Source organism: Scleropages formosus, chromosome 2 (genome assembly GCF_900964775.1).
Source record: "Scleropages formosus chromosome 2, fSclFor1.1, whole genome shotgun sequence".
Classification (NCBI taxonomy): Eukaryota; Metazoa; Chordata; class Actinopteri; order Osteoglossiformes; family Osteoglossidae; genus Scleropages; species Scleropages formosus.
In genome coordinates, this window is record NC_041807.1 from 13856292 (window position 1) to 13875228 (window position 18937).

The window sequence follows — 18937 nt, forward strand, 5'->3', positions numbered from 1 at the left end:
TTGCGAACTTCAGTAACTTCTCAGTCAAGTTCTCGTTCCACGTGTCACGCTTTTCAGAAGCCGGTTGCTTCTCGCCGAATAAAAGGAATCCTGACAACGTTTGTTTTGCACCACTTCCAGGTTTTATTTCGACAAGAATAATACAGGTGCAATGACACTGATTCCCACAATGTACAAACCATTGTGTCTGGCGTAAAGGTCATTTTACAAAAAAGACAACATGTATAGTGTCTTTTGCTCGTCAGAGAGCGCGGACCATGTTCCCGGTGGACAGGCGGGTTCTTCAGTGTGGGGCACATCTTCTCACCCAGCAACATGTGGAGGAGGACACCTCAGTGTGTCACAGTGGAACATGAAGATCTGAAACACCAACCCTACACTGGACATCATGTGCAGAAAATAATAACATGAAACACAGAGTAGCCTACAGAGTCTAAGCAAAGTTTAGGTAACTTCTAAAAGTGTATAAATATTCACGGGAGAGCCGGGGGAACAAGCCCCTGTGGCCAACACTGCCCTTGTGATTGGGTTTGGTCACACTCTCAAAGGGCCCCTTTGTCAAAGTCATACACAGAAAACACACTTCTTTAGTTAAGTGGTTGACTTCAGAAACACACAAAATATCGTTTGACCCACACTCCTCGCAGATAGTCCTCTACTTTGCTTGGAGACAGAGACTCTGTTCAAAGTAGGGGAAAAACGGGGCCACACAAATAAAGGTCCACGGTGAAAGATGCAAGCCGAACCAGAACACCGGGCCACCAAACTGCTCTTGAAATCATACCTGACAGTGTACATAGATTCAAGTCATTTTAGCATGTTTATCTTAAACATACAAAAAGTTGGTTAGAAGAGACATTATGTCAGGTTACACACTGCAATGTTATACTGAAACTTGGAAAAAAAGACATTAATATAAACAGGACCCAACCACAACAGTCCTTACACTGGTGGCCCTAACAAACACATGAGCATGTTGTTTTGTTCTCTATCTGCAACAGAATGCTTCACCCAAAATGTTGGTAGAAAGCATCTAAAAAGTTTATAAAATTGGGTACATAACTATAAATATAGAATCTTTTCCCTTTATGAAATATAAATGCTTTACTAACAATAGAATTTTATAGGTGAACATAACAGAATGGTCACTGTTTGACATTTGTCAATATTACAGAACTGGCCGTGATAATTAACATTTTCCTTATTTAAAGAAAAGAAAAGGATGACACCAAGATTTATAGCAAAATATTCCAGGAGATTTCTTTATAAAAATCATGTGGTTCAGGCAAATGTAGTTCATTGTGGAATGAACTACAGTAGAAGCTAACAACACCTCTTTAAACAAATCACAGCACACCTTATTTTTTCCTCTTTTGTATGAAGCACCATGTTTTCTAAGGTATTGGCATAACATTCAAAGGATAATCCAATAATATTGCACTATGGCCTAGGATTTATAGGATTGTGGGAATACATTAACTGGACAATATCTGACCATGCATCACCCCAGTCTTTCTTCACAAAATGGGCAGCTCCAATGACGAAGACATGCAATAGAACAGGTTGTTATTTCCCAGCAGGATTTATTCTGAGCCATTGGAGGCAGTGGCCACTTCTTGGGGTTTGTCACTGAAAAGGAGACCCTTCAAGATTCCCATATAGAAGGGGCTGTAGACCTGCTTGTTGAAGTTCACCAAGCCAACAAAGCTGGCTCCCAGGGCACATAGCTCAGGCTGGATGAGAGAGAGACTGCCTAGCATGGAAGGCAGTGTGTGGTGGGAGTTGGGTAAAGTCAGGAAGCTCCTTAAGTATTGCTGTACCCTTCCCTCTGTGTGAAGAGAGAAACAGAGAACATGGATAAGGACAGTTATAGACGGATATTCGCTGCTCATGTACACAAAACAGAAAATGATGTCTCATTGCACAGAACACATTTTTAGACTCACTTCTTTACTTGCGCCAAAGTGTAATTTATTTTACAGACTGACTGAGTAAGCAAAAGATTTCACAGCACCCATTTTTGGTCAAAGGTTAGTTTAGCTCAGGTTGACAGCATCTTTTCAAAAGTCATATCAACCCAATTTAAAAAAGGTCTCTGATCTGATTAACAAAAATGGGGGAGACAGGAGCGAGTAAATACAAGAGTTATATCAGTGCTGGTAGCCAAGTCTGCAGTTAGCTCTATAGAAGAGAAAAACCACTCTAGTGAGCAAGGACAGTGGCCTCACCAACAAGAGTGCGGATGGGGTTGTTCTCTTGAATGATGCTGGAGATCTGTCCCTTCAGAGTTATCTGCACATTGGGTGGGAGGGCTGGGTAGTTCCGCTCTGTCAGGGACTTGTTCAGCTCGCAACAGATCTGGGTGCCCACATTGTGCAAGGCTTCGGGCAGGTCAAAGTCCCTGATGAGAAGGGGATTGTTTACACCACAGTGCAGAGCAGTGTTGGAGAGCCACATATATGAGACAGCAGTGAAAAAGATGAACCTACGAGTTATGCATCCCTTCCAGCAGGATGCTGGTCATCTTCTTCAGCCTTTCAGCCAGCACAGGCAGGTCAGAAATGGGCTCACCAATGGCACTATAGACAATCAACAGGACAGAAGCCACCATTTGCAGCAGCTGTAGATGATGCTGGAGCTCCCGGAAACGCGCCTCATCTGTCATCAGGGTCTGAAAAGCATACACACAATCAATCAAGTCCAGAGCCTGTAGGAATCAAGTCCATATGCACTTCATATGCCCAAAATTCGTACATGATACTAAAGTAATAATGGTCAGTTCATTTGTGTATTTTCACACATCTGATATGTGAAAATGCTGCAGAGTGAAATCTAGTTGGCTTACTTCTGGGAACACACTCTTGTGGTTATTCCCACTGAGGAGCCTGATATAGGCCGTGTTGAGCACGAGCATGGGGCTAGGGAGGGCTCTCACACCCTTCTCTGATGAACAGGACTGTCTAGCAGAGGGCATAGACACCATCACCTCTTCAAGGGATGCTTTGATCCAGTCTGTGGTGTGGTCCAGGGCATCTGAAAGTGGGCATTATTGAAGCAGATGGTATAGAGCATTTCATTTTCCCAGTCACAGTGTATTCAACAATGCTCACAACGTCCATACTTAAGGTAATTAAACAGTGGAACCAAGAGTTTGTGGAAAGCTGGACCACGTAGAAGCATACATACTGGGTATCCGCTCCACAATGCTCTGAAACTTGGCCCTCTCATATTCCACTGACTGCTTCTGCAGCTCAGGTCTGAAACTCTGGATTGTGAAGTTCACCATGTCCATTTTCATCAGGTCCAGCACCCGGAAAATCTCCCTAGGAAACAAAGATGCACACTCTCATTTGTATGGATTACATACCTGTAACAAGCAGGTCAGAAACATACCCTTGACAACTCCCAGTTCCCAGTCCATATGGAAAATTTCAGCAGCTGATGTTTAAAGATCAATATTTTTTAATAAGAGAAACAGACATTACCCACAGCTTGTTCGCTGTTAGATTAAACATATCTCAGAAGATACAAACAAGCGCTACGACAAACTTACTTAAACATTGATACAATGTTGCCAGAGTTCTCCTTGAGTTTTTTCACCTCATCATCCCTCACTGGGGCACATAACTTCCCCATGACAGTGATGATGTAACCAGCAAGCCCCTGGATGTCCACAGCATCATTTTCAGCCTGTTGCCGAATCAGGTCTATGTCCAGCACTTCCATGATTTGGGTCCGCATGCGGTTTGCTCCAGGGTTCAGGAAGGATAGCAGGATCTGGTTGAGACACAAAAACATGCTCTAACACAAAACTGAGAAAGACCTAAAGTCCAAACAATGAAGGGGCTCAAATTACAACTCATTTTACAATATATGGATTTTTACTGTTGTGTACAACAAATCCTCTGGGTGGAATTTCAATCTGTATTTGTAATAGTTAGACATGTTACCAACTGGTACTACCTTTTAAAACAGATAAATAAGCACCGTCTTTCAAACATGGACCTTATTTCTACCCATTTCTGCTGGGATGTACAGATAAAAGCCTGGACTCACTTCTCTGATCTCTTCCAGCAGTTTGATGGCATTCTCATATTCTGGAGGGACATCGTTCAGATCTGATTCCAGACAATCCCAGAATGCTTTATGAAGTATGTCTTTTACTCTTTTCTCAAAACTGGAATAGCAAAGAAAAGGGCGCCTATATGTTATTGAACGTCCTTCGCGCACCAAATCACATGAAATTGTTCCAGCCACCGACCTCGGTCTGACATGCCCAACACAGCTGGGTTTCTTACTGTTTTCTGGAACAGATCTCTTCATTCTGTTCTGAAAATGGTACTTACTAAGCTAAAGATTCTGGGAAGTAATAAACACCCTGTCTCTGAACCTCACTGCCTATAAGTTCAAAAATGCAGAATTTAGTCAGCGATCTCGACACTAAATCAAAATCACAGAATTCAAATGAGGTAGCTGTTTACAAAAAAGGTACCTGTTCTGGGGTGGATTGGGCTGCTCAAAATGGAAGTTGGGGTTCACAATGATTTCATGGGCCAGGCTCAAGTTGGACAGGTCGCGGACAGAGGCCATGACTTCATCAAGTGTTACGCTTTTTGGAGGGCTGGCTGAAGAAGCAGAAGGACAAGCCTGAGAAGAGAACATTTGTGCACATGCAAGTAAATGTGCATCTGTGTGCAAGACTTACAGGAAGGGGAGCTGTGTTTGCTGGAGTCCCTGCTGGTGAAGCTTTGACGAAAGCACTCAAGGTCACTTGACGACGTCACACTGTCACACCTGTCCGAAGACTCCGTGTCGCTGCTCTGGTCCTCACTCCCTGCCACGGATGTGGAGCTTGGGCGCTCGTCGTTGAGTGGCATATTGAGCAACAAGCTAGAAGATTTGAAGGTTTTGGTGGATTTTTTTTTCCCTTAACACTACCTGAATATTCATGGTAAAGTTTACAGGTCTCAGTCCATGACCCAGATTAATATCTTTATATATAAATATTAATATCTTTATATATAATATCTTTATACTAATTATATCTTGTTCATTGTATGCTTTGTGCTGCCACTAAATTTTCACTTCCAGAAGTATTTTCAATAAAATAGATTGTTTCTTTGTATACTTTTTCACATAAAAAGCAAAAATAAATAGCCAGTACAATGTTGAAAAAAGAAAAAAAATGACATTTCCTGCCAATAGTTTCACTATCTTTCTCCAGTTCTGAGGAACAAAAAAAGCCAGTTTGGTTTCTCAAGAGACATAAAACTGGTTTGTCTGTTACTAATCATCCTTCCCCAAGCCACTATCACTAGGAAGAGAAAAAATAGAAAACACAAAGGGTTGTTTGAACGGCTGTTAAGACTGTGACCATAGCAACAGCTAGAACTTCATGGAGCTGTATTCTAGCCCAGGCAATAAAGGAAGAGGAGCATTTTTAAGTCAAAGACACATTAGGAGACAAACTTTTGTAAGCAAAAAGTATAATTTTTATCCCACTCACTTGCTCCTGTTAAATGCTTCTCCTTGTCAGGATTATGATGGTGCAGACCTTATCCTGGAATTACTGGATGCAAGATTGGGTGGGTTCATCCTGGACAAGATGCCAGTCCATTCCATGGAACCCATACACACTACTAGCAATTTAGCGTCACCGATTTCCCTGAACCGTATGTCTTTGGAATGTGGGAGGAAACCGGAGCACCCGGAGGAAACTTTAAACTTTCACTTTTATCCCTAGAGGCTGGTTGAAAGCTCAGTTTTCTGGGGAGGATTAAGCTTGGACAGAACTCTACTAAAGACAAGTGGTTCAGACTTTAACTAGTTGGCCAACCAGTAACGTCTGTCCACCAGCCAACTCATCATGTTTCACTCGCGGTACTCCTCGATGGAAGGAAAGTTAGCTTACTTATGGTGGAGGAATCCCCAAGGGCAAACATTCACCTGTTTTGAGTTTCCAGCAACCAGTAAAGACAGCTGGTAGTGTAGTTGTTAGAGCTACTGTCTTTGGACCCATAGGTCACAGGTTTGATGCCCACCTCTGGCTGTAGTACCCTTGAGCAATGTACTTACCATAAATTGCTCCAGTAAAAAATAACTTGGTTGTCTAAATACCAAGTACCTTAACATTGGAAGTTGCTTTGGAGAAAGGTGTCAGATAAATGACTTAATTTAATAGAGTACATGACATCATCTCAGAGCCTCATAATGAGGGTGGTGTGACAAAGTGACTGACCGCCAGTGGAGAACAACCTGAAACAAACAGCATTTTTGTTTCCAATTACAAAAGGTTTGGTGCTTCTTGGTCTGCAGTCTTGTTTACTTTAAGAGCTTATGGGCAGAGCAGGGCCAGAAGCTCAGAGATATACTTGGGGTGGTGCTCTTATCGTGCATTTCTAAGAGCTCACAGCCTACTCTGCTCACTGGAGCATTAACACTTCATCTCCAGTGCGAGACACACAAGGCATTGCCCAGGAGCAGCATTGCAAAACGCCACGGATTCTCTGCTGTGTAAAAGTATTGCCTTGCACCTGTTAACACAGCATCCCTACGTGTGACGACCGCAAAAGGTCAAAGGTTAAGCAATGTCAACCGGGAGGGAGCAATTTGTCAGAACACCCAACTATACGCGTGGGTTTTCCACAGAAAAAAACGACAAGTCCATATTTTGGGGGACTTTTGAAAGTAAAAAGCAAGTAGTAACTGTGTTTGAAAGTCAGCGGTCGGCTGGCAGAGACGGAGCGTAGGGTGTCGGATAAAAGGACACGCGCTGACGGATCAGCCCAGCAACTCGGCTCGCATTGGCTGCGTGCGCGCGTCGCTCAGCCATAGAAGGCAGCGCGCGCGAGAGGCTGCAGCGCACGCTCCCGTGCGCAGCGCGGACACGAGAAAGGAACGCCGCACGCACGCGTCACTGCGCGGTCCACGTGAGCTGAGCCCCCGCACCAAAACAAGGGCGAGAACCCAGAAAAGAACACTGCACGCACATGTGCTCCGCCTCCGCCCCTCCCCCGGAGTACTGCAGAGCACTGGCCACGTGACCTGAACCTCTTACCAAAACAAGAGCGAGGACCCAAAAAAGAACACTGCACGCACACGTCACTGTTTGGACCACGTGACCTGAACCCAGCACCAAAACAAGAGCGGAAACCCAGCGACGATCGGCACAATAAATATGGATAAATGACAACAGACCCGTTGACAGAACAACCTAGAACGGGATTTAAACACATATGCAGAGCCATGGAAAAGCAAGTCCAGAGACTTCTCAAGTTCTCTCAAGGAAAACAAAACACAAGTCTATTGCTCCTTATACTGTACGCTTAGGTCTCGACAAGTTCAACTCTTCGATAAAAACAAACGCAAATAACAATCGTTGGATTATACTATGTTGGATTATGCTCCTGCAAAAAATGCTGCCCTACTTAAACATAAAAAAAGTATTTAAAAAAGCGTTTAGACATAGAATCCAGCGTGTCGTTACAGAAAACTGTCAGCGACTTTACGAAGTGAGCAAAATGCACAAACTTTTTGGAAACATCGAGACATCTGGTTAATAATTTAGAAGGAAAAGCTGCCCAACTGGTTTCCAGAAGAGTAATGACTGCACAGCAGATTAACGGTCACATAAGTATTATTGCATTACCTTTATGAAGTCTCCGAAAGGGGAGACTCGGTCACAGGTAGTCTAAATAGTTATGTGTTAGGCTGTCTGACAAATATTTTAAGGTCCAAGCGGTGATCCCGGCTCCGAGTGGAGGTCCTTTAAAGATCTGTCGCCCACCAGCTGGCCAGCAACAGCGCTTACAACCGGACGAGTCCATTAGTCAGGCGGAGGGGAGCCGGTCCACTCAGACGTCAAACAGATGGAAACAGAACAGCCCCATATCGACAGTGATTATTAGAGTTGTCTTTAAAGCTTCTGTAAAAAGTAAACCTACATTAATGTATGTATTATAGCCTAAATACGTTTTAAGTATTTGAATAATTGTAATAGTTTCCCTTCCAGTAAGGTTCAATGGCACCGACCTTTTCTTTTACTGTCCTTTGTTTACGGATGTGGTGTATCGAAATACACCAAAATACCTGAATGTCGAATAGAAAGTGAAGAATGTTTTGAATGTCTTAAATACCCTTAATACTGGAGCCTTCCAATGAATAATTATTCTATGGTTATACCAGTCTGCCGTCAATTGGCAAAAGGAACGTACACTAGAAATTTAGAAAATTCCACTCGCAGAGGGCGCGTCATAATCATACTATTATATAGAAAAAGTTAGGAAATGTTCAGATGATAATTCAAATCTTAGCAGTGATTCTTCAACAAGCATTATATTTTATTTATTGTTTCACAGAGGTGAATCCAGATGTGATGAGCTCTCTGGAAACTGTGGATCCGCGAGAATCGCGGTAGTGCCAAACGCGCATTAGCCTGAAAATGACACATTCATTAAAGACACTGCGCTGTAAAGTAGTTAGCATCATCGATAATTCTGTCACGGTAAATGGATTTTCTCCACTGTGTGACCGCTTGTCCAAAGCAGGGTGGCGGTAAAAGACTTGTTTCTGTAGTACGGGGCGGCGCAACGGGTAGCGCTGGTGCCTCTCAGCCCTTGGATGAAGGTCTGCACCTCGAATCAAATCTGGTGCTGTTTGTTTGTGTGGAGTTTTTACGTTCTCCCCATTTTCGCGTGGGTTTTTCCCGAGAATTTTGGTATCCTCCTACAGTCCAAAGATGTGCGTAATTCAAGTAAATTGGAGACTAAATTGTCCTTTGCCTGAGTATGCATGTGATTGTCCCACAGCGGACTGGCATCCCGTCCAGAATAAAAACTTGCCTCACGCCACGAGATTCTGGTAGAGGCTCTGGATCACCGCATCCCTGCACTGCACGAGTGGTTATTGATGTGGATGGATCTATTTGTAATGGAGTGAAATCAGTGAAACACACCCAAACACAGCAGGAATGTGGAATTCCCTTCACTTAAACTCGCTTCCACAATGTTTATAGGTCATCGTGTCTCCTGTGTGGGTGACTGTATTGCCAAACAGAACGGCTGTGCAGTTACCATGGAGACCAGTTTAGTAACAGTCTAAGGTGAAACCGGTAGAAGATGAGGAACATTTTGCGTTGCGCAAGAATGAGTCAAACCATGTGGGATATTTTTATTTTCAGTAAATTAAAACTAATTTCGTTATAAAATGAATGCAGTCTGTGATAAGGTGACGTTGTACAGACTAATTACATTAAATAATTAATAAATCGGTAATAAATCGAGTATCTCCGTTACTGTTAAACTTTGGTTTTCCGTTTCAGTTAGTAAGTTAGCAAAGGGGAGCCAGAGTGGTAATCAAAGAGGAACACTGGCTCATATCATGTTTGTTTCCACCCGGAACTACAGAAGAGACGGACACCATGCGAAAACTTGATTGGTCCTCGGATACGGTGCACGAAAAACCCCAACGAAAAGCCTGTAAAATTGGAGACGTAGAAGTGGTGGACAGAAAACACAACAGTGATGACCAGTCTGGTTCTGGATAATGGCGCTTATACGGCCAAGATCGGGTACAGCCATGAATGTGTGAGGTAAACGCGTCTCGGCACGTTGCCCCTCCGGCTTGTTGTTCTAACAGCCGCCACGCGCTTCGCTTGTTCTGTTGTTGTATCAAATGGCTAACACACACACGTTGGCTTGGCGAAATTTATCGTTGTGTTTTTATCACGCGAAGCGGTCGCAGTATATAATATAATATTGTTTGTATTTTCATGTTTAGTTTACGTGTTGTTCAACGTCTACCACCTAGTTCACCATTGAATTCTTGGTTCCAAAAATTTTTCTCGCGACAGCGTCATCCCCAACTGTCAGTTTCGCTCGAAAACTTCGAGACTGAAGACGTTCACTGCCAACCAGCTGGATGAAATCAAGGATCCGTCGGGGCTCTTCTACATCCTGCCTTTCCAGAAGGTGAGCAGACGCCCCGGGCATCTTCTCCGTGCACCCCCCCCCCCCCCCCCCCGGCTTATTAATTAATGCGGCGCTGCTTTTTAGGGCTACCTGGTGAATTGGGATGTGCAGCGGAAAGTGTGGGACCACCTTTTTGGGCCAGAGATGTTCAAGGTACTCCAGTGTGTTTTCGTTAATTTTCCGATCATCACGTTAAGATCCAACATGAGCATCCCACACAAACAAAAGAAACCATCAGAAATACACACACACAGATTTTCAGAACCGCTTGTCCCATACGGGGTCGCGGGGAACCGGAGCCTACCCAGTAATACAGGGCGTAAGGCCAGAGGGTGAGGGGACACACCCAGGACGGGACGCCAGTCCATCGCAAGGCACCCCAAGTGGGACTCGAACCCCAGACCCACCGGCGAGCAGGACTGTGGTCCAACCCACTGCGCCACCGCACCCCCACTCCATCAGAAATATGAAAGTAATATTTTGTGCAACCCTGCTCTAGGTCTTATTCTCCCCCTTCTTCCCTGATGTTGTGTAAAAAGTATGGTCACTTCTGTAATGCCAGAGCTTTGTGCATATGACGTTTCCTTATTTACTAATTTTATTTAGCAGAAACTTTTCTCCAAAGTGCTGCACGACTCAGAGTAAACAAAGCTATTTTAACTGACACATAAAACAGGTTCATGAGGGAAATGGGGTTGGGGCAGACACCAGAAGTAATGGTGAATGAAAATACCCAAAAGGCTGTTCTTGCAATAGTTCCACCTTCTGTTTTTTAATGCATTGTCTCTGATTAAGCACAATGGTGATCCACTGATACCTGTTGCACATACAGTGCAGTGGTCTTTAGCTTCTCTCAGAGTGCTTTATGACAACCCACTAATGCTCTAGCAAAACGGTTTTTCTTCTGGATGTTCGACTTGGGGCCAACAGAACACTACTTTTCTTCTTAGATAAGTGAACACAAATGCAAAAATGCCAAAATTGCCAAGCAACCTGTGATTAAATCAATCACATGTCTGAGCATCCCATGCCTGAGTTGTGCATCTTCATCTGCAATTTTTTGGAATGGAATTGCATTATTTGCAAATACAACTGCAAAAGTTCATGTTATGTAAATTGAATTCCTTTGTTCATTTATAGTATTGCATTTAAATCCTGTAATTAAAATATCCCTTATAGCAGAACTGACTGTAACTGGTTTTTGTCTGTGCTAATAATGGTTTTTATTGGTTACAGGTAGACTTTGCAGACACAAGCATAGTGATTACAGAGCCCTACTTTAACTTTACCTCAATACAAGAGTCTATGAATGAAATCTTATTTGAAGAGTACCAGTTTCATGCAGCTCTTCGAATTAATGGTAGGCTAATTTGAGCAAATCTAAGTACTTATAAATCCGGTCTTTGTTTTTGTGCCCTCAACGTTTTTCTTTAGAATTTTTAACACTGATTTATCTTTTTTCTTTGTGGGGCGGTGTTGCAGCTGGGTCCTTGAGTGCACACCGGTATTTTTATGAGAACAGCTCAGAGCTTTGCTGTATTGTAGTTGACAGCGGCTTCTCCTTCACCCACATTACTCCCTACTGCAGGGGAAAGAAAATGAAAGATGGAATATGCAGGTATGCCAGTTTAAAAGTACTTCAGAATGGAAAAAATCCATTGTATATTATCATGGTATTGATTGTACTATTATTTCATATTTTCTTATTATAGGATAAATGTTGGTGGGAAGTTGCTGACCAATCATTTAAAGGAGATAATTTCATATAGGTAATGGTGTCATTCTTAGAGAGTACTTTCAAATACCGCCATTTTCATTTTTGATATTATCTCAACATTCAGGTTTAGTTTTGGTTCTTTGTCTCAAAATGTAACTTTTTAAAATTATTTTACGGTTTTATTTATTACTGCATATTATCTATGTCTACATGCCTGTAAATTGGATTTTTGTGCCTTTGAACTTGTTACATTATCAAATGCCCAATTAATTTTAGAGGTCTGTGATGGATCATGCATTGCTTGTTACTTGACCTCCCTCAGGCAGCTACACGTCATGGATGAGACTTATGTCATCAATCAGGTGAAGGAGGATGTGTGCTATGTTTCCCAGGACTTCTATGCAGATATGGCAATGGCTCAGTAAGTTTTTCAGATATGTGTCTCTTTACATTTTGACTGGCAGTGCAAAGGATTGCTTTGGGTATTAGGATTAACTGTGCCTTTTTCATTAAAATTCATAGCATAAGCAAAAGAAGATGCCGTACGATAAGCATGTCCCATCTGATAAAAGTAGCAGCAAGAAACACTGTGCTTTCTCAAACTGCATGCATAAAATTAATAGTGCTTAACTGATTTTTAATGCCCCCTTGTCCACATGTTGTATTTAAGCACAACTATAACATTGCAGGTTAAAAGGAGAGGAGAACACATTGATGAGAGACTATGTGTTGCCTGATTTCAGTTCCATCAAAAAGGGCTACTGCAAGGTAATTTAATTTAAGAATGAAAAAATGCCAGTTATTATTTTGCTCTAGTTCACCACAACCTTGCTCAGGGCAAGCAGTTGTTGAGATTGGATGGATTGTTTTGCTATGTTAACCATTTTGTAATCTTAGGAAAGTATTATACACATCACAACTTTGCTTGGGTTTTTGCATGTCTGGAGCAGTTCCTATGGCCTTCGCATATAAAATCAAACTATTTGTGTATTTTATGACAGTGGAATACTTCAATTACTTTAATAAACAGTATGGTTTGATTGTTGTGAACAAAACATGCAGCAAGATAGTGTTGGTCTCACAGCATGTTGTTAGCACTGTGCTCCTGCCCTGTATCATTATAATTTTTCTTGGTTTAGCCCCGGGAGGAGATGAACTTTGCTGGGAAGTATAAGCCTGGGGAGCAGATACTTCGCTTGGCCAATGAGCGCTTTGCTGTGCCAGAGATGCTTTTCCACCCCTCAGACATTGGGATCCAGGAAATGGGAATACCAGAAGCACTGGTCAATTCTATTCACAACATGCCAGAGGGTACTAGAAGGCTACACTTTTGCCCTTTTCTTCATGAAATCAGCAACGTCTTATGGCCTCATGAGCAGTAACTGATTTGTAAGGGCTGTAATTGGTCAGAAGACATAAGTGGAGATAAGAAGCAAAGCCCTATGCTTAAATGAAGACTACTGCAGATCAGTTTCTGCCCTTACAGTCTTTGTGCAACGGTGCACGTATACCCACAGTTACATGACAGGACGATGTCCGATCACTGTGTTACTTAGTTTTAACATGCAGTGAGATGCTGCATTGTAATTTCATGCACAGGTGTTCACTCCTGTATGATAAGCATTTCTATCATTCTCACTTGGTAATCTAATTTTGTTTGTGACCAGAAATGCAGCCTCACTTCTTCAAGAACATCGTTCTCACTGGGGGCAACGCACTGTTCCCCGGTTTTAGGGAACGTGTCTATAAAGAAGTCCGTTCCCTCGCCCCCACTGACTTTGACGTGTCTGTGGTACTTCCAGCCAAGTGAGTAGAGCTTATGGGGAAACCCTTCATCTCGGGAACCTAAAGGTGCTTATGTGGACCTGACTGGATTCCCCCCTCCCCTCTTTTCTCCCTTCTACAACAGCCCCATCTGTTACCCCTGGGAGGGAGGCAAGCTGCTGTCAGAAAACCCAGACTTTGATGAGATGGTGGTCACTCGAGATGATTATGAAGAAAACGGACATTTGATTTGCGAAGAGAAGTTTGATATTTAGTGCAAACTGTGTTACGCTTTGAAGACACAAACATCTGTTATATCTCTAAAGCCCATTACTGTTGTGTTTTCCTAAGCATCCTGAATATGTCTGTAAATTTATGTACAGAAATGAACTTTTTAGCTTCCATAATTTTTCTTTTTAAACCCACCTAAGTTTGAAAACTAAAGTATGTGTTACAGCTGTGTATACAATTGTATGTTTTTATATAAAAAAAGTAAAAATTTTAAAATATAAATTAAATCGTTTTCGTGAATATTTTCTGTGCCTGAATTAAAACTAAATATATTTAAGCATAACAAATTTTGAAATACAACATTGTGCATTCGATGTGATCTGTAAAGGTATTCACATTTGACTCTTCAAAAAAGTTTTACTTTTTATATTAACGAAAATACATCGACGAATCCTTTTGAACCGAGCACAGTAAGTAACATCCACGGGACATCCGGTGGCGACGTGACGTCATTTCCTGTTTGGTGATGGCGGTTGATTTGACTCCGAGATTTCGCCGGTTGAATAGCCAAACAAGGAGCTTTCGAGAAAGCAGCCAGACCGGTACCAAAATAAATTTCTGTGTAATAGGAGCAAATATTATTGGATTTATAGTAGTCGCGTGTGTATGTTCTTTTTGCGGTAGCCTCGAGTCGAGTTATTAAGCAACCGCGTCCGTTGGTTTCCTGAGTCTTCAGTTCACACGGACCACCACGGCTGGCACGTACTTGTTATTATCTACTAAATTATAAAAGCTGCCAGTATAATATTTTCTTAGTAGTGGCTGACAAGCAGTGGTGTTGACTGACTTATCTAACTGTAGTAGACGAACTTAGTGAAACGTGGTATACAATGCTACGCCTACTTCTGTTAACGGAAAAAAATGTGGCAGTCCACCCTCATCGTAGTATACTAGTTAAACATTTGCTTAGATATACAGAAACTTGAAAGGAATAAATTTGACCCCTGATAGAAGTTGACAGACTATGGTATTGCATGACTAACGGCACTGAAATGGCGTGTAAAATATAAACTGAATAATAAACCTTTATCTAGGTAGGTGGTTTGTGGAAATATGAGACATGACATCTCCTGCTCTGCCCCATGCTGTGGCCCAAACAGGTTTCTCTGGGCCATTTTATGCTACACAGCTCTGGAAGAACATCATACATGCGCTGCAGACGCAGGTGGATGTCCGACGAAGACGGCAGCACCTGCGCGTTCATGACAACTGCTTCACAGGCTCAGATGCAGTGGATGCCGTGCTCAGTCACCTGATGCAGAATGTCTACTTCAGCTCCAGTGAGATCTCCCGACTCAAGGCTACACGCCTCTGCCAGGCTCTCATGGAGGCAAAGGTGTTTGAACCTGTTGGGACGAGACTTTTCCGCCGTGAGAAAGATATTACGTTTGAGGACTCCAGCTGCAGCTTGTACAGATTCCTGGACTGTGCTGCCATGCCTGGTTCAGAGAGGAAGTACAGTGAAGTGGAGAATGAGATACCCGATTCAAGAGAAAAGATCAAGAATAAGAGGTTTGTGTTTTTAATAATAATGTTGGCCCATAGTGTGTGAGTGACAGAGGGAGTGTGTTCCACTGGTGTATGGATGAGTGACTCATTGTAAGTAGTGTATCTGGCAGTGTAAGTCACCTTGGTGAATAAGGTGTGTGGGCTGATAACACTATATAGTATCTGTTGGAAGTCACTTTGTAGAAAAGTGTCTTCTAAATACAGTAAATGTAGCCTTATTAAGGGAACACTTTTGTTTATGAATATTTATGCTGTTGCCGGTGCATATGCATAGTATTCTTGTTCTTGAAAGAAACTATACCAGAAATTCACGTAGTCTGTTGTACTCTGATCAATGTGGTTTTTCTACAGGCATCACCCAAGGATCTTCTCCAACCCCTTGGCCCTGGAAGCATCGGAGAGGAGAGTGGAAAGGCTCCTAAGGACCCTTAACCTGCGGCCTACCATGCCCTCCAGCCAGCATGCAGCACCACCTGCTGGTATTCTTCCCAAGAAAGGTCAGACTATGGACCACAGCTCATTTAGCAGCCTAGGACTGTTTACCATGAGATGTTGAACACATGAACCATCCAATGTCCCAAAATGCTTGATGGTGAATTAATACAGTTGCTGTCTGAAACTGAAAAAGGATCTTTTAACAAGATGTGGGTCCAGATTAGATTTCTGCCCTCATCATAACTGATTGAAGAGCAGGCATGCATATTTTTTTTTAGCAGGCTGTTGTAAGTCATTTGGATGAGCTGGCCTGTATGTCTTTTGCATTCTACTTCCCTGCAGATAACAGATACACTCAATATAAACCATGAGAAAGGGCAGTATTTTTATTTAGTCAAGCTGTTTAGTCAAAGATTGAATATTTTGCTGAGTTCTAATGCACTTAATGATTTGTAGTCTAATGGGCATCTAGGAAAGACCATCCTTTACAAAGGCTTCCAGTTATCTAGTTAGTTACAGTTACGTTCTGTTTGCACATCAGATTCCTCTCTTGCAGCGGTTCATGTGTGTTTTGCGCTTATGTGTCTGCTCTCCTTGATCTCTGCTGAGACCATCTGGCATCTCCTCCTCTGCTGTTTCCCTTCAGTGGTCGAGGGGGTGTGGAAGCAGCACACTCTTCTCCAGCTCCTGCAGATTGTGGAGCTACCAGTCCTTGACAGCATACTGACCTCACCAGGAAAACCGGAGCCACAGCGTGGTGTCCCGCTCTCTAACCACGAAGACCTGGTCATATCTAACACCTTTGTGGACAGAGAGGTCATCCAGAGCCTGAACCTTCCACAGTCAGTACCAAAGCACAGTAGGGAAACTGTATAATTGGGACAGTTTGGAATTTAGGCAGAAATTGTCTGAATCAGGTCTGCATGTATAATCTGTTTCAGGTGAGATCTTCACAATGTTTTAATGAACTGTGTTTTTTTCAGTAGTGACAGAATTATACAGGTTTTGTATAATTGGTGGTTACCGTTTCTATGACTTGTTTCTCTGTGCTCTGCCCCTTCTTGAGGCTGGACTCCTGGTTGACGGCAGCCACCACTTGCTTAGAGCACTTCCCCGACCAACTGATTGTGGTTGCCGGGGAGCACCTTCTCCAGCAGGGTGGCGTTGTAGTTGACGGAGATGAGGAGCTCAGTGCTACCAAGAGGCTTCTCTTTGACATCATTGCCAAGTATTATGGAGCACAGGAGAGGAGGCCACTGATCATTGGCCGCTACCTTGATATCCACATGGGCATTCTAGAGCTGCTGGGTGAGACTGACTCTGTGTTATTTTTAGCTGCACTCACATTACTGAGTAAGTATCTGTGTGTCTGCATGTATGGTTTGGTACCTTGCCATTAATACAGCCATCATCTTCATCTCAGTGGAAGGCAAGCAGGAACCTGCCCTCACTGCCTCTCAGCTTTGTCTGCGTCTCATGGAGCCCAGTGACCGGGATGAACTGCGCAGGCTGCTGGCTTTTATGGCTGTGGCAGCACACCCAGAAGCCTGTAGATTGCACAAGCAGGTACACAGCTCTGGTCTCTTCCAATGTAGTGCACTATTGTACTCAGTCATTAAAGACTGAAGTTCAGCCAGGAGATCTTTGCATCTTACATGTCGTCATAACGACTGAGTAATTAGATCCAGGATTTTCAGAATTTTGCTGTAGAAGACTTAGATTTAACTAACTTGATTCTTGATGCACATTCCCTCTTAGTCTCCAGCTCCTAGCCTGCTTTTAAAAATTACATAGCTGTTTTGAATGAAGTCATGGATAGAGCTTGGAGCTTCACCCTGATAGTGTAAATATGTATTAGTTGTCAAATATCCTGGGTGTGTCCCCTCCCCCTCTGGCCTTACGCCCTGTGTTGCCGGGTAGGCTCCGGTTCCCTGCTACCCCATATGGGACAAGCGGTTCAGAAGGTGTGTGTGTGTGTCCGTGTGTGTGTCCAATATCATGGGATTTTTTTTTTTTTTTTTGAGTCCTTTGTTACTCCTGCTATAATTGCACTGATGCATGACAGGAATCTTGTGTCCCTGTGATGCTTCCCTCAGTTAGACAACCGAACGTTGGTTAGTCGAACCTTCCTGAAGGCCATCCTGGACAGCAAAGGCCTGAACCGGACTCAAAATGAACAGTTAGTTCTGTTCCTGGTGGACAACCATGCACAGCTCTTCAAGGTAGCATCACCAGCAGGGAAAACAACCCCCTTGGTCTTTTTTTTTTTTTTTTAAAAATTCTTCTAAAGCTGGGTCACATCATCTGTGCAGATCTAGTACTGACTCCAAATATCCTGAAATGGGTTCAGCTGTATAGTTGCTGCTGTGCCCATCTGTTCTTCATAGTTCTGCAGGCTAGTGTAGTACCACGGTTTAAAAAAAAAATTAAAATAAAGAAAAACAAATTGTCTTTTAAAGGCTATGTGGTTTTGGGTGCATTTGGTAGCAGTCATCTGACAATTAAAATGCTAACTGATATTAAATTGTTTCATATTCTGTGAAAACTCATTTATTTCTCTTTTTTTTTTTTTTTTTTTCCTTTTATGTGGGAAATAGACACCTGCATTGCTGATTAAAGCAGTGAGCAAAACACTGCAGACCCTACAGCAGGGAAGGGACCTGGACGCTGTGCCTAGTAAGTAAACTACGCTAAGGAATATGCCCTCTTCTCGTTGAGCATGGTAGTGAATGAGAGTCCTTTGAAGAAAAAGTCAATTTAGTTTCATGGGCTGTGCCATTGGATAATCATGAAACCCCTGTCTTCTGCCAAAAGGAACTACAGCTATGAATGTATTTTGCAGTGTTCACATTTTGCCAGCGTGTGACTGTCCGGCAGTATGAAGACCAGCGAGATAAGGCCACGTTGGAGAGCCTGAGGCAACTGATCTGTGACATCAGCCTCAACACTACGCTGCCTATAAAGGAGAAGAGGCGGCTGGTTAAAGACTTCCAGAAGCATCACCCAGTGGTGTTCTTACAGCACTTCTCCAATACTTTCTAGCACAAACAGCACCACCCTGTGGTCGTTTTTCAATACCACTTTCATATTGTTCCGTAACGGGACACACAGCCCACAGAGGTGCTGCTGGGGTGTGTGTGTGTGTGTGTGTGTGTGTGTGTGTGTGTGTGTGTGTGTGTGTGTGTGTGTGTGTATTAACCTTTGCCTCATGGAGTGGTGCGACCTGGAGGGAAGGCTCGAACCTTTAGTCATT

General features: G+C 43.0%; 3 protein-coding genes across 4 annotated transcripts; 2 read left to right on the forward strand and 1 right to left on the reverse strand.

The window, feature by feature from the left end:
- Positions 1-113: 113 nt before the first annotated feature.
- Positions 114-7794, reverse strand: tcp11l2 (t-complex 11, testis-specific-like 2). 2 transcript variants are annotated; one of them, XM_018747528.2, is made up of 10 exons: positions 7649-7794; positions 4706-4890; positions 4493-4625; positions 4057-4177; positions 3554-3777; positions 3187-3323; positions 2846-3033; positions 2490-2671; positions 2229-2401; positions 114-1828 (listed from the first exon to the last, which is right to left on the reverse strand). In XM_018747528.2, the coding sequence occupies exons 2-10, from the start codon at positions 4875-4877 to the stop codon at positions 1584-1586; spliced, it is 1575 nt and encodes a 524-aa protein (XP_018603044.1). In that variant the 5' UTR covers positions 4878-4890; positions 7649-7794; the 3' UTR covers positions 114-1583. The 2 variants fall into 2 exon arrangements, with proteins under 2 accessions (XP_018603044.1, XP_018603045.1); XM_018747529.2 differs by lacking the exon at positions 7649-7794 and adding an exon at positions 5507-6027.
- Positions 6109-13870, forward strand: actr6 (actin related protein 6). The gene is made up of 12 exons (XM_018747530.2): positions 6109-7319; positions 9405-9589; positions 9851-9968; positions 10053-10121; positions 11205-11328; positions 11451-11586; positions 11681-11737; positions 12008-12106; positions 12375-12453; positions 12825-12996; positions 13353-13491; positions 13595-13870. The coding sequence occupies exons 2-12, from the start codon at positions 9522-9524 to the stop codon at positions 13722-13724; spliced, it is 1191 nt and encodes a 396-aa protein (XP_018603046.1). The 5' UTR covers positions 6109-7319; positions 9405-9521; the 3' UTR covers positions 13725-13870.
- Positions 13871-14206: 336 nt separating this feature from the next.
- depdc4 (DEP domain containing 4) lies at positions 14207-18730 on the forward strand. The gene is made up of 9 exons (XM_018747271.2): positions 14207-14282; positions 14841-15252; positions 15601-15746; positions 16331-16526; positions 16751-16992; positions 17108-17250; positions 17781-17906; positions 18282-18360; positions 18527-18730. The coding sequence occupies exons 1-9, from the start codon at positions 14207-14209 to the stop codon at positions 18724-18726; spliced, it is 1620 nt and encodes a 539-aa protein (XP_018602787.2). The 3' UTR covers positions 18727-18730.
- Positions 18731-18937: the final 207 nt, after the last annotated feature.

What these genes read in the sequence shown, in the direction of transcription:
- tcp11l2 (XM_018747528.2), bottom strand. Translation starts at nt 4,877, where the DNA reads ATGCCACTCAACGACGAGCGCCCAAGCTCCACATCCGTGGCAGGGAGT. An exon ending in CCCAATCCACCCCAGAACAG is followed by an intron (nt 4,178 to 4,492) that starts GTACCTTTTTTG and finishes TTGCTATTCCAG; the next exon opens with TTTTGAGAAAAGAGTAAAAG. An exon ending in ACAAGAGTGTGTTCCCAGAA is followed by an intron (nt 2,672 to 2,845) that starts GTAAGCCAACTA and finishes TATGCTTTTCAG; the next exon opens with ACCCTGATGACAGATGAGGC.
- actr6 (XM_018747530.2), top strand. Translation starts at nt 9,522, where the DNA reads ATGACCAGTCTGGTTCTGGATAATGGCGCTTATACGGCCAAGATCGGG. An exon ending in TACAGCCATGAATGTGTGAG is followed by an intron (nt 9,590 to 9,850) that starts GTAAACGCGTCT and finishes TTCTCGCGACAG; the next exon opens with CGTCATCCCCAACTGTCAGT. An exon ending in TGCAGCTCTTCGAATTAATG is followed by an intron (nt 11,329 to 11,450) that starts GTAGGCTAATTT and finishes GCGGTGTTGCAG; the next exon opens with CTGGGTCCTTGAGTGCACAC.
- depdc4 (XM_018747271.2), top strand. Translation starts at nt 14,207, where the DNA reads ATGGCGGTTGATTTGACTCCGAGATTTCGCCGGTTGAATAGCCAAACA. An exon ending in TCGAGAAAGCAGCCAGACCG is followed by an intron (nt 14,283 to 14,840) that starts GTACCAAAATAA and finishes TGGCCCAAACAG; the next exon opens with GTTTCTCTGGGCCATTTTAT. An exon ending in GGACCTGGACGCTGTGCCTA is followed by an intron (nt 18,361 to 18,526) that starts GTAAGTAAACTA and finishes TGTATTTTGCAG; the next exon opens with TGTTCACATTTTGCCAGCGT.